Genomic DNA, 14,726 nt, shown 5'->3' with positions numbered 1-14,726 from the left:
CATACAGACATGGTTAAGAAGAATACATTAAGGTATTACATGAAGGTTTCTGAGTAATAAATTGGATTGTAACATACATTAGGTCATCGACTATAGAGAGACCCTATTCGACATAAGGTTAAAGTGGTATTGCTTGGTCCTTAGTTATGTGAAAAGATTCGGTTTTGTATAGGTCATGTATAGTGTTATTATTTAGTATTTAAGATGGATGTTTATTGTATGCCTTCTTGAAAAGATCTGTATATCCTTCAAGAGGTAGTGTGTCATGATTTAGGCTCTAAAACCCTTTCTGATGTTTTGGTGCCACCTCAGTAAGGCCAACACACAATCTCGCCACTGCAAAACACTATACACGAACTATGCAAAAACACACTCATAACCTTACCAAACCATAACAGCACTAATTCCAAGGACAGGATGAGCTACAACCTTATGTGTGGAAAGGCAGCACTGTAATTACACCAGGCTCTAAAACACCAGTACACTACGTAGTGAAAAAAACAAAACACAAAGGGCTGCAAATACTACACACTAGCAGAATACTGCATCTTGATCACACATGAAAAACACATGACACAACAGGTATGACACAAGGAACTAGAAATAAAAAAATATGAAGGCAAAATACTGAACTACTACTACTACTACTACTACTTAACATTTCTAAAGCGCTACTAGGGTTACGCAGCGCTGTACAATTACATAGAGGGACAGTCCCTGCTCAAAAGAGCTTACAATCTAGTAGACATAAGTACATAAGTACATAAGTACATAAGTAGTGCCATACTGGGAAAGACCAAAGGTCCATCTAGCCCAGCATCCTGTCACCGACAGTGGCCAATCCAGGTCAAGGGCACCTGGCACGCTCCCTAAACGTAAAAACATTCCAGACAAGTTATACCTAAAAATGCGGAATTTTTCCAAGTCCATTTAATAGCGGTCTATGGACTTGTCCTTTAGGAATCTATCTAACCCCTTTTTAAACTCCGTCAAGCTAACCGCCCGTACCACGTTCTCCGGCAACGAATTCCAGAGTCTAATTACACGTTGGGTGAAGAAAAATTTTCTCCGATTCGTTTTAAATTTACCACACTGTAGCTTCAACTCATGCCCTCTAGTCCTAGTATTTTTGGATAGCGTGAACAGTCGCTTCACATCCACCCGATCCATTCCACTCATTATTTTATACACTTCTATCATATCTCCCCTCAGCCGTCTCTTCTCCAAGCTGAAAAGCCCTAGCCTTCTCAGCCTCTCTTCATAGGAAAGTCGTCCCATCCCCACTATCATTTTCGTCGCCCTTCGCTGTACCTTTTCCAATTCTACTATATCTTTTTTGAGATACGGAGACCAGTACTGAACACAATACTCCAGGTGCGGTCGCACCATGGAGCGATACAACGGCATTATAACATCCGCACACCTGAACTACATACCCTTCCTAATAACACCCAACATTCTATTCGCTTTCCAAGTGAACGGTCAAATTGGGGCAGTCTGGATTTACTGAACGGTAAGAGTTAGGTGCCGAACGAAGCAATGAAGAGGTGGGTTTTAAGCAGAGACTTGAAGATGGGCAGGGAGGGGGCTTGGCGTATGGGCTCAGGAAGGTTGTTCCAAGCATAGGGTGAGGCGAGGCAGAATGAGCGGAGCCTGGAGTTGGCGGTGGTGGAGAAGGGTACAGAGAGGAGGGATTTGTCCTGTGAATGGAGGTTTCGGGCGGGAACGTAAGGGGAAATGAGGGTAGAAAGGTAATGAGGGGCGGCAGACTGAGTGCATTTGTAGGTAAGAAGGAGGAGCTTGAATTGAATGCGGTATCTGATTGGAAGCCAGTGAAGTGACCTGAGGAGAGGGGTGCTATGAGTATATCGGTTCTGGCAGAATATAAGACGTGCGGCAGAGTTTTGAACAGATTGAAGGGGGGATAGATGACTAAGTGGGAGGCCGGTGAGGAGTAAGTTGCAGTAGTCAAGGCGAGAGGTAATGAGAGCATGGACGAGAGTTCGGGTGGTGTGTTCAGCGAGGAAAGGGCGAATTTTGCTGATGTTAAAGAGGAAGAAGCGACAGGTCTTGGCTATCTGCTGGATATGCGCAGAGAAGGAGAGGGAGGAGTCAAAGATGACTCCGAGGTTGCAGGCAAATGAGACGGGGAGGATGAGGGTGTTATCGACTGAGATAGAAAGTGGAGGAAGAGGAGAAGTGGGTTTTGGTGGAAAGAAGATGAGCTCGGTCTTGGACATGTTCAGTTTCAGGTGGCGGTTGGACATCCAGGCAGCAATGTCGGATAAGCAGGCTGATACCTTTGCCTGGGTCTCCGCGGTGATGTCTGGTGTGGAGAGATACAGCTGGGTGTCATCAGCATAGAGATGATACTGGAAACCATGAGATGAGATCAGGGAGCCCAGGGAGGAGGTGTAGATTGAGAAGAGAAGGGGTCCAAGGACAGTTCCCTGGGGAACACCAACAGATAGGGGGATGAGGGTGGAGGAAGATCCATGAGACTGAACTCTGAAGGTGCGGTGGGAGAGATAGGAGGAGAACCAGGAGAGGACAGAGCCCCGGAACCCAAATGAGGACAATGTGGCAAGAAGTAAGTCATGATTGACAATGTCAAAAGCGGCGGATAGATCGAGGAGGATGAGGATGGAGTAGTGGCCTCTGGATTTGGCAAGGAACAGGTCATTACAGACTTTAGAGAGTGCTGTTTCTGTCGAGTGTAGAGGGCGAAAACCGGATTGAAGTGGATCGAGGATGGCATGAGAGGAGAGAAAATCAAGGCAGCGGCTGTGAACGGCACGCTCAAGTATTTTGGAGAGGAAGGGTAGGAGGGAGATGGGGCGGTAGTTGGAGGGACAGGTAGGGTCAAGTGATGGTTTTTTGAGGAGAGGTGTGACTTCGGCGTGCTTGAAGGTGTCAGGGACACTTGCGGTAGAGAGAGAGAGGTTGAGGATATGACAGATGGAGGGGGTGACAGTATGAGAGATGATGTTAAGTAAGTTGGTGGGGATGGGATCAGAAGAGCAGGTGGTGCATTTCGAGGAGAAAAGAAGGCGAGCAGTTTCCTCCTCGGTGATGACAGGAAAGGAGGAGAAAGAGGCCTGGGTTGGTTGGTTGAGGGCGAGGGTTGAAGGGTGAAGAGGAGATGACTTGGTAGTGAACTCAAGGTTGATCTTTTGCACCTTGTCGTGGAAGTAATCAGCTAGTGATTGAGGAGAGAGCGAGGGGGGTGGGTGGGAGCAGAGGGCACTTTGAGGAGGGAGTTAAGGGTGGCGAAGAGACGAAGGGGGTTGGAGCTGAGAGAGTTGGTCAATTGGGTGTAATAGTCCTGTTTGGCAAGGAATAGGGAGGAGTGGAAGGAGGATAGCATGAATCTGTAGTGAAGGAAGTCTGAATGGGTGCGAGATTTCCTCCAGAGGCGTTCAGCAGATCGGGCGCAGGAGCGAAGGTAGCGGATGCAAGGGGTCAGCCAGGGCTGGGGATTAGCACGCTTTGTGGGATGGGAGGTGGATGGTGCGAGAGTGTCCAGAGCAGAGGAGAGAGTGGCATTGTAAGTGGAGACAGCCTTGTCGACAGACTCGGAGTACATTATGGAGGGGAGGAGATTATAAATACTAGAGGCTAGGGTGGGAGGGTCAATAGCCTGGAGATTCCTGGAGGTAGTGGTTAAAGTTGGACGGGGCTGAGGGGGGGGGGTGAAGAAGTGTGAAGGTGATTAGGTGATGATCGGAGAGAGGAAGAGCTGAAGCATGGAAATTAGAGGTAGAGCCGGAGGAGGAGAGGACGAGGTCGAGACAGTGGCCGTCTCGGTGAGTAGGGGAGGTGGAGCATAGCTGGAGGTTGAAGGAGGATGTTAGAGTGAGGAACTGAGAAGCGTGAGGGTCGGATTGGTCATCAACATGTATGTTAAAGTCTCCGAGAATGAGGGACGGAGATGAGGGTTCTAGAAAAACGGAAAGCCAGGCATCGAAGTCGGTGAGGAAGGAAGAGAGGGATTTATTAGGGGGGCGGTAAATGACTGCCACTCTGAGTGGCAATGGGTAGAATAGTCGGATGGAGTGTGCTTCAAAGGATGAGAAGCAGTGAGACTGCGGTAGGAGGAGGGATTGGAAACTACAGGAGGGCGAGAGTAGTAGCCCGACGCCTCCACCACGGCCAGCTGGGTGGGGAGTGTGGGAGAAGAAATAACCTCCATGACAAAGGGCTGCGACTGAGGCAGAGTCGTCAGGGGAGAGCCAGGTTTCAGTTAGGGCGAGCAGTTGAAGGGAACGAGAGATGAAGAGATCGTGGGTGAAGGGCAATTTGTTGCAGACCGAGTGGGCATTCCACAAGGCACATGAGAAGGGGAGGGAAGAGGGGGGGAGGAGGGGAATAGAAATGAGATTGGAGACATCACGGAATTGTTTGCATGGCTAGAAGGAGGACAGGTGAGGGGGGCCTGGATTAGGATTAATGTCTCCCGCGGATAGCAGGAGGAGGAGCAAGAGAGTGCGGAGGAGGGTGGGGGAGGTCGGGCGACGAAGGCGACGAAGACGGGGTGCACTTAGGAGGAATGGAGATGGGTTAATGGCAGGAAGGAAGTGTTGAAGGTTAAGAGCTAGGAAGGAGGAGGGGGACAAGAGAGATGGTGAAGTGGTGAGGGACGGGGGTGAATAGGGTATTGCGGTAGCGAGCAGGACAGGAGGGGACATGGGTGGGCAATGAGTTCCAGCGGTAGACAGCGGTGGGGGGAGGGGAAAAAGATTAGGAAGGGACAGGGCAAGGAATAGAATGTGGATAGGGGCCATAAGTAGTGATTGCGGTGTAACAGGTGTATGTGTAGTGACTGAGGTGAGAAGCAGATAGATAGAGCGGAAAAGCTGAATTGGAGGCTTGGAATTGGAGGGATTGATGGACTGGAGAGCAGGTAAGTCAATGGCTGACAAGTTAGCAAGCAGGCAAGTGAGGCAGTGGCTGCCAAGCTAGCAGGCGGGCTAGAACAAGCTGGTGCAGATAGACAGGAACGAGCAGGGAGAGGCAGTGAGAAGCTGGGGAGCAGGTAAGTCAATGTAATGGCAGGTAAGTCAATGGCTGACAAGTTAGCAGGCAGGCAAGTAAATCAATGGCTGACAAGCTAGCAGGCGGGCTGGAGCATACTGGTGCAGATGGACAGGAACGAGCAGGGAGAAGCTGGAGAGCAGGTAAGTCAAGAACTACTACTACTACTACTTAACATTTCTAAAGTGCTACTAGGGTTACGCAGTGCTGTACAATTTAACATAGAGGGACAGTCCCTGCTTAAAGAGCTTACAATTTAAAAGCCAACTGGAAAGTTACCTCAAGAAGTCAGAATCGGCATGCAGCAATACTAGAAAAATTGAAACTTACATGCAAAATATCACAGATGCATATTTCCAAAAGCTGACATATTCCAATTAATAACTTCTGAATAAAATACTTTTTTCTACATTTGTTGTGTGATCATTTAGTTTTTCTATTCACTTTGGTCCCAGTGTCTTCTGTTTTATGCAGTGTCTTCTTTCCATTTGATATTTTTTCACTCAAAATGTCCACCATCCTCCTGTGTCCTTATGCGTGCAGCGATGACAATGAAGAAAACAGCACAGCGGGCTCACCTCCAGCCTTTTCCTTCCCTCACAGACAGTGTCCCGCCCTCACGGAAACAGGAAATATGTCATCATAGGAAGGCGGGACACTATCTGTGAGGGAAGGGAAAGGCTGGAGGCAAACCCGCTTGCTGTGCTGTTTTCTTCACTGCCATCGCTACAACTGAAAATAAAAAGTCTTTAAACACGGGGTGGGGCAGGAAGAAACAAAGAGGAGGGCTGTCGGGGAGCAGAGGGCGGGAAGGAGGGACTCAGAGCTGCCTGCAGCATTGTGCCGGCCCTGCGTTTGGGGGGCAATGTCCCCCTCACCCCCCCAAACTATGCCCATGGTTTTGGGGGGCTCAGCACACAAGGTGCAATGGTGAGATGTGTGCCTGGGAGCATTTTATGAAGTCTACTGCAGTGCCCCTAGGGTGCCCTATTGCTGTCCTGGGATGTCAGGGGAACCAGTCTACTAAAAATGCTGGCTCCTCCTACATCCCAATGGCTTGATTTTGTGTGTTGCACTTGGACGTTTTTTTTTTTTTTTGTTAATTGGACCAAAAAACAAAACATCCAAATCACAAAACGTTGTTTGAAACAGTATTTTCAAAAACAAACGATAGACGTTTTTCTTTTTTGAAAATGACCTATTTGGATTTTGGATGTTTTTTGCAAAACGTCCAAAGTCGGACTTAGACGTCATATCGAAAATGTCCCTCCACAGTGGCAAAACAACTGACAGAGTATCTTGAATCACACTCCCTCTCAAATTCTCAATCGGGCTTTAGAAGATCTTTTAGTATTGAAACTGTAGTGACTTCATAATAGTAACACTAGATGTGATATAAATAAGGGTAGTAGGATCTTAATTATGCAATTTGATATATCAGCCACATTTGACTTGGTGGATCACGAGATTATGTTGTCTTTACTGGATTTTTATGGGATAAGTGAAGTAGTCTTCCAATGGATAAAGAGATTTCTTAAACATTGATCCTATCAAGTCAAAAAAGCAAACTATTTTTCTTTTTCATGAGCCTCGGAATGTGGGGTTCCACAGGAGTCCCCCCTTCCCCCATCTTATTTAACATCTTGATGTCACAGCAATTGCACTTCTTAAAGCTGGCTTTTGAGCCTACATTTATGCTGATGATGTCATGATGACTATCTCGTTTATTAATTCTCTATCTGAAATTGCTCAAAAAATAGAAAGTGGGTTCAGAATTTTAAATGAGTGGACTTCAGCATTTAAGTTAAAGCTAAGCAATGCTGAAACAAAATTTATAGCTTTACCTCCCTGTTTACTAGGCCGCATTAGCGGCTGCCGCGTGGCAATGCCGACACAGTCCATTCAAAGTGAACAGGGGGGTTAGGTAATTCCCGTAAACCTTTTAGGAAAACAACTTTAGTAGTTAATGATATAACATTTCAGCTAGAGAAACAGCTGAAGATCTTGGGGGTAGTCTTTGATGAATGCCTGTCATTTGAACCACATGTAAATCAAGTCATAAGGAAAGGCTATTACACTATGAAAAAAATCGAGAAGAATAAGATCAAATCTGAACCTTAATGCTTTTAGACTTTTGGCACGGTCTTTGGTTCTGCTTCAGATGGACTGTTGCAATATTATATTTGTGGGTCTCTCTGAAGGATTGCTAAAAAAAGCTTCAGAGGTTTCAGAATACTGTGGCCAGACTTATTTATGGTTCATCAGCAGTCTGTGGGAATGCTAATTTGAGTTGCTTGCTGATTCACTTTCAAGACAGAGGTCTGGTTAGTCACGAATCCATGACGTTAGACTGTCTATGTGCAAAGCTGTGTTGTACATTGCTAGCTGCTTTTCATCTAAATTCGAGCCAGCTTCTCTGTTATTACAGAGGCTTCACTGGTTGCTAATTAGGACTTGGGTTGTATTTAAAATGTGTACTATGTCCTTTCTTATTTTTTATGGGTTGGCACCAGAATACTTGTCAGATCTTGTAACATAGTAACATAGTAGATGACGGCAGAAAAAGACCTGCACGGTCCATCCAGTCTGCCCAACAAGATAAACTCATATGTGTATACCTTACCTTGATTTGTACCTGTCTTTTTCAGGGCACAGACCATATAAGTCTGCCCAGCACTATTCCCCGTCTCCCAACCACCAGTCCCGCCTCCCACCACTAGCTCTGGCACAGACCGTATAAGTCTGCCCACCACTATCCTCGCCTCCCAACCACCAACCCCTCTTCCCCCCACCGGCTCCGCCACCCAATTTCGGCTAAGCTCCTGAGGATCCATTCCTTCTGCACAGGATTCCTTTATGTATATCCCACGCATGTTCTATTGGACAGACTCCCACCACTACTACAATATCCAGGTTCTAAGTGTGTAAATTATAGTACTATTTTTAATGGGTTTTTCTCATTCCAGTGCACAAAATGGTGGAATGCTCTTCCCTTGCATGTTAGACTAATAACTCAGTTCAAGAGTTTTAGGAAAGCTCTTAAAATACACCTTTTTTCAGTTATTTCATAAATAATGTTATACTTTTTTTGTTAAATTTAGAATTTGTAGCTCTCCGGGAATGCCCATCTTTTTTTTTTTTAATTGTTAGCTGTATGGAACTTTGTGGGGTATAAGTGTTTCATCTAATATAAGATGCTGTGATACCGGTAGGCATGGGAGAAGAGGATTTCAGTGTTCTGACCATCTCCTAGAGACACACCTAGTCAGTTGGATTTTCAGGATTACCACAATTAATATTCATGAGCTACATTTGTGTAACCTGGGTCTTGCCACCACTAGTTCAGTTCCCTTCTGGGGTTTGGACACCCCCAGAAGACCTGGGCCACAGGGATACAGTCTTCTCTTTCAAGTCTCTCTCCAAACTCTTGCAGTCGCAACTTCCCCCATCCGAGCTTGGGCGTGGGACAGGGCCAGAATAGAAATCCAGAGAGCAACAGGGAATTAAGTGGGGCTTCTCAATGGTACTTTGCCAGTCCAGGGAGCAAGCATCTTCACTCCTGCTCCAAAGATCACACTGTACTCTGATGATTTGGTTTTATGCAAATTCAACTTTATTGAACTTTCTGCAACCAACACATAAACCATTTTATAACTCTGTCTGTACAGTATTCAATTTGTTTCAGAACTTCTCCTGTCCATTCAAGATTGTGTATTACAACCTCAACCATTTTTACAACTAGATCCACTTAGCAAGCCCAAAGTATTTACATATTTACTGCTCCACCTGTCCTTTAGGCACAACCAATTAATGGGGTACTCTTAGACAATGAATACACACTGTGTTAGTAGAGGAAAATCCTTGAGAGGCTCCCAGACCTTTATGCTGTCTTACATGAGCGGGACTCACTCATCATTGGCAAAAACCTCTAAAGAATAACTAAGCTGCTCACTAGGCATAAATTTAGTTAGAGTAGAAGAACTTAGCTTAGTTTAACTGGTCTCCGTGTTCTTCCCAAGGCCCCGGGTGTGATCGACGATAGCCAGCATTTCGCTTCTGCTTCAGGATCACAGGCCAGCAGGGATCTATAACAGGAACACAGGAGTATTAATCATAGTGCTTCTCCATCCTTCTTTATTTACATCCTTTCCACGCATCAGAAGTGTTCTTACACCCGTTCAGTAAAGCCAATGGAAGCATAGGAGACACCCATCCCAGAAACAGGGCTATTCTTATAAAGAAATTGTGATGTCATCCGCTGTCCACATCTCGACCAATCCCTGTTCTTCAGGGGAAAGGCCGTATATCTTCTAAGAACTAGGGGCCGTAAACCTTCTAAGAGAACGGCAAATAATTACTGTCATTTCACTTTCTCTCTATCTCACTTACAAAAAATGGATCCATTCGACCTTAGAATTAAGTCCAGCTGGGACAGAAGCATTCAATCGAAATATCCATCTTTGTTCGTTCTGCAGTAAGATTCGACATCTGTCTACTCCTCTCTGCCCAGACGTTGTGATCTGCTGTCCTTTACCCATCCCTTTGGGCTAGTAATAATCCAAGGCTGCTCCTGATACTTCTGGTCACAATCTGGTTCTCTTTCTGGCACAGAGCCTTTTGGCCATCCTTCCTTCCAGCGATGCACTTCTCAGAGCAGCTCCCTGAAATTGAGCAGGCTTCCTTTGCTCGGGTTATTGCTTCCAAGCTGGGCTCTTCTTACCTACCAGGAGCACCTCACTCCTTCTCAGCCTTGGTTTATTCTGCCTATCCAGGACCCCCCCTCTCCTCCAAGGGTCCCGGCGGAGGTACAAGCAACCAAAGTACCCGCATACAATGCAACATCCATATTTGTCACTTCCCTTGACACCTCCCCCAATGTCATTCACCATCTCATAACAATTTCTTTCTACAACTTACACTTCAAACACACCCCCTGGGCTGGATCTCCATCCACTCACAAATACACCTCCATTCTCCCAGAAACTTCGGGACAGTTCTTGTATGTTTCAGCTTTTAATAATACCCATTTTAATGGGGTATTACACTTAAATACAACTGTTCTTCAATGCAAGCAAATTTATCTCATGCATATTCCTTATAGTAACCTTGAAAACCCAACTAGCTAGGTATGCCTTCAGGAAAGGCTTGAGCATGATTATATAGGAACAAGAGACAGATAGGAGTCAATGGAAATGCCAGGATAGATATTTAAAAGCATGTAACAAGGTAGGAAATGCTAGTTAACTCCTGCTGGCTGGCTCTGCCACTAATATTCAGCAGCACTTAACTGCATAGGGCCACTGAATATCAGCCCAGGCTGCTGCAGCACTATCCAGTTAAAGCTGGGGGTGGAGTCAAGATGGAGCACTCAGGCCGCATGCAGACTGATTAGTGCATGGTTAACACGTGAGCCCTTTCTGCTTACTAAACAAGTGTCGGAAAGGGCTCACGACTATTGGCCATGTGTTAATTTGTAAATTAATGCCTGGTCATTAATAGAAAAATGGAAATGCTTCCATTTTAAAGCCATGCTAAAAGTGACCTCAGTGTGCAGGGAAATCCATGCTCGGGGGGGGGGGGGGGGTACTGCATTTTGATGCATAGGAACCACATGGTAGTGCTTACCACCACTTAGTAAAAGGGCCCCTTTATTTGGTCACAAAAAGATTGATAAGCACACTTTATGGCCTTTGGGATTATTATCTGCCATCATGTTCTATGAAGGATTCTTCCCATTCTACGCAAACTCTAAAAGCAGCTGGATATTTTACAGTAAAGCTCAGCTTTTTGTACCTATAATACCAGCAATTTCAATAAGATACGATTGCACCTCTATCGAACATTCCTGCAAAAATATTGGATTGTTGATGCACATGATTCCATGTTTATAGCAAAATAAATCTCACTAAAGTTAAATTAGTCAAATTAATTCATATCACTTTTCTTTTCCCATTTAGAATACAAGGATCCCAAGGACCAAATCCCTCCTCTGGCAGCCAGACTCGTTACAAGAAGGCCATATATGTGGAATACACAGATGCCTCTTTCAAGCAAGCCAAGCCAGGGCCTGCCTGGATGGGTAATGCTACTCTTGACCAATTGTTGCCTGTAGTTTCAGGAACTGGGGCAAGAAGGCCTATGTTCCTCAGAATTTCCAAGTACACGTGTTTCAATATCTAGTGACATTTGGTTCTCTGTATTTTTTTCTTAGGGCTATTCAGGCTTCCTTGGATTTTTAACTCTTTCTATGCTTGTGCATAATGGTTTAGTGCATCTGCTACTGGAGGCTGAAAAGCCTGTAAATCAGTTTGCTTGCACAGTTTTGAAACAGCTTTATTTTAAACCCTTTTATTGGTGGGGACAGCAATACAGAATATACATATCTTCAAATAAAAACCGCAAGACAGCAGTGTAATAGGAACTAGCACCAGAACATGAGAAAGTCACCAAACAATTTTCAAGGTTACATATCCCCCCTTCCCTCTTCCAAACTAAAGGGGAAGACCAGCCAGCCTACAAACAACAACCGACCAAAAATGACATTTGAAATACATCATGCAACATGCATTATAGTGCCCATCTCACCCAACCCCCTACCCCAATAAAACCCTACCCATTCTTGCAATTAATCCAAATCTAGGTTTGATCACAAAAAAACCCTCCCAAAAAACTACACTGTCAGATCAACAAAGGGTCTGAACTCTGATAACCCCTTATCCCTGAAATCAAGCCACTCAAAAAATATACAAACATAGCAACTATCTACTACATAAACCCCCTCTCAATCCCCCAGCCCCTGCTAAAGAGCAACAACAAGAAGGAAAGACCAACAAAGCAAATCACCATTGACTCAAAACTAGGCTGCTCGTTCTGGAACCCCAAATCGATAAGAAATATTTCCATTGCCTTGGCGTGGAGTGGGCCTCCCAGAAAAGGAGTGTATGGAGTTTATTCCTCCATTGCCATTATTGAGGGAAGTCCACTGATCCTCAGTGTTGTGTAAAATATACTTCATGCCCATAAGAAAGGCCTTATGAACAAAAAGTTTATTTCCCTTACCATAGATATTATATGCTTCCAATATATCTAGCAGAGAGGTCTTTGTGCTTAAATTAATAGATTGAGCTATCAGATTATTTAAGAACTCCCCTAGCCACCTCCTAAAGATCTGGACGGGAGGACATTCCCAGAGAGAATGAAAAAAGTTATGTCTTTGCATGCATTTAATACAGACGGCAGTGTCTAACTTCTCTGCTTTATGCATGTATGTTTGTGTAAAATACGCCCTATATATTATTCAAGTGACATTCCCTATAATCCATCCCAGAGATTAGTTTCAGAATCCCTTGAATACTCCCACTGATGTCCCATGTATCCAAAAGTAAACCCAGATCACTCTCCCATCATCTCTTCAACTCAGCATAATTCCGAAGTCCACCCAGTTGCTGCAGCAGTCTATGGCCTTCTAGCAAAAAAGATTGAAAAACTCCTTGAGCTTAGCTCCTAAATGACATCGTATACCATTGGGGTCTAAGGAGTTAATGTAATGCCTGACTTGACAGTAAGCAAATCTATCTCCCCATCATGCTTGAATATGAGACTGTAGACATTGGACATAAGAATAGCTATACTTGTTCAGACCAATGGTCCATCTAGCCCAGTATCCTGCTTCTAAATGTGGACAAGCCAGGTCACAAGTACCTGGCAGAAACCCAATTAGTAGTAACATTCCATGCTACCAATCCCAGGGCAGGCAATGGCTTCCCCCATGTCCATCTCAATAACAGGCTCCAGGAACTTGTTCAAACATTTTTAAACCCACATACACTAACCACTGTTACCACATCCTCCAGCAATGAGTTCCAGAGCTTAAGTATTCTTTGAATGAAAAAATATTTTCTCCTCTTTGTTTTAAAAATATTTCCATGTAATTTCATTGCGTGTCCCCTGGTCTTTGTACTTTTTGAAACAGTGAAAAATCGATTCAGTTCTACTTGTTCTACACCACTCAGGATTTTATAGACGTATAATCATACCCCCCCCCCCCCCCCCAGCCATCTCTTTTCCAAGCTGAAGAGCCCTAAGCTTTTTAGCCTTTCCTCGTATGGGAGAAGTTCCATCTCCTTTATCCCGATGGGCGGAGAATGGGATATTTTTAGAGGCCCCTCTTCGATCAAACAAATATGCCACTAAAAACATTCCATTCTCCACCCTCCAGGCAAAAACCATATTCTCTCTGTCTGCAAAAAACCCATTTTCCCTAAAAGGTGCAATTGATCTGAAACCTCAGGATTAAAACCTCAAAGTGTCAGCAGGAACCTCCAAATAACTCAAAGGACTCAAAATAAGATTGCAATGTTGAGAGGTAGAAAGAAGCGTACTAGGAGCATGCAGTGGGTAACAGATATGCCAGGAAGCCTATAATGCTTATTCATAATCTAAATTAGTATATACCGAGCCCCCTGTAACAAACATGCAATATTATCGACTTTTAGGTCAAGAAGGCCTTGCCCTCCCTGCCGCCAACCTCTCTTCTGCCAAATTTTGTTACCCTGCACATTGTGTATGATTAAATTTGCCTTCACAGCATTGTTGGATACAAACAGGGCTTTTTTTGAGGGGGTACTTGGGGGTACTGAGTACCGGCACCTTTTCCACTGTCTGCTAAACTTGACCCATGGTTCTCATAGTTTAATGAAAGAGCTCAGGTTCTACATACAAATTCTGCCTTGTCATAGATTCAATGACTGGTTGCAGGGGTCCTGGCTATTGTGGGGTGAATCCCTCAATGATCACACCACCCCTGAAGGGTGGCCTGGTATTTGAGTACCGGCACCTTTTTTGCTAGACAAAATGCACTGGATACAAATGTAACAACTAATAATAATAATAATAATAAAAGTGTACAGTTAAAAGAGGTTAACATTGAATGTGACCCTCAGAGATTAGGGCTTACTTACCCCCCCCCCCCCCCCCTTTTTACAACACTATGCTAGTGGCTGTTGCGCAGCAATGCCAACACAGCCCATTCACATTAATAAAAGGTGGAGGGGTTAGTTACGAACCTGAAGTACCAGTGACTTAAATATTCCTAAGTATTTCAGGTTGACAATATTAATAATTCAAGTTAGCAATTTTCATAGCCCAATATAATTTGTGAAAAAAAGAAAAAAAAACCTTTTGTAGCAAAGGCTTCATGTAAACATGGCAAACTAATACTTTTTTGTTTTTATAGACTTTGACTTGTGAAACCTGAGTTTGCAATGGTCTTCTAAGGTAGGGAAAGGGATGTCCAAATCAATTATTACAAAAGATTCGCTGAACACAGTCTTTTGTAATGATCCCTATAAAGCCATGGGAAATCCATGTGTCAGTGGCAGCAGGAACAATGGAAAAAGAGCCATTTCACAAACAAACACATTTAAAAACAGGAGTGCCATCACTTGGGACTCTGTATATATAAGTAGCAGCCCTTACACACATAAATGCCTGATTTGTGATTTCATACCAGAGAAGTAAGCAGAACTTCCTCCTCAATCACGCCTCAAAAGCCTAAAGGCACAGGGGCACATTTGTGACTTGAAGCAGGTTGATGGTTAGTGAGTGGGCTTTGATCCTGGCAACCTGGGTTCAATTCCCACTGCAAGCTCCTTGGGCAAGTCACTTAACCCTCCGTTGCCTCAAGTACAAAA

The 14,726-nt window shown here is 44.6% G+C and overlaps 1 protein-coding gene across 1 annotated transcript in view; it reads left to right on the top strand.

The window, feature by feature from the left end:
• Nucleotides 1-14,726, top strand: part of F8 (coagulation factor VIII) — a 143,601-nt gene that overhangs the window by 34,589 nt on the left and 94,286 nt on the right. The window contains exon 2 of the mRNA XM_030208938.1: nucleotides 10,992-11,113. Coding sequence (XP_030064798.1) covers nucleotides 10,992-11,113 — 122 coding nt within the window. The remainder of the gene's footprint in view (nucleotides 1-10,991; nucleotides 11,114-14,726) is intronic.

The sequence above is a fragment of the Microcaecilia unicolor genome, chromosome 7 (genome assembly GCF_901765095.1).
Source record: "Microcaecilia unicolor chromosome 7, aMicUni1.1, whole genome shotgun sequence".
NCBI classification, from domain to species: domain Eukaryota; kingdom Metazoa; phylum Chordata; class Amphibia; order Gymnophiona; family Siphonopidae; genus Microcaecilia; species Microcaecilia unicolor.
This window is presented reverse-complemented; position numbering and strand designations above follow the sequence as displayed.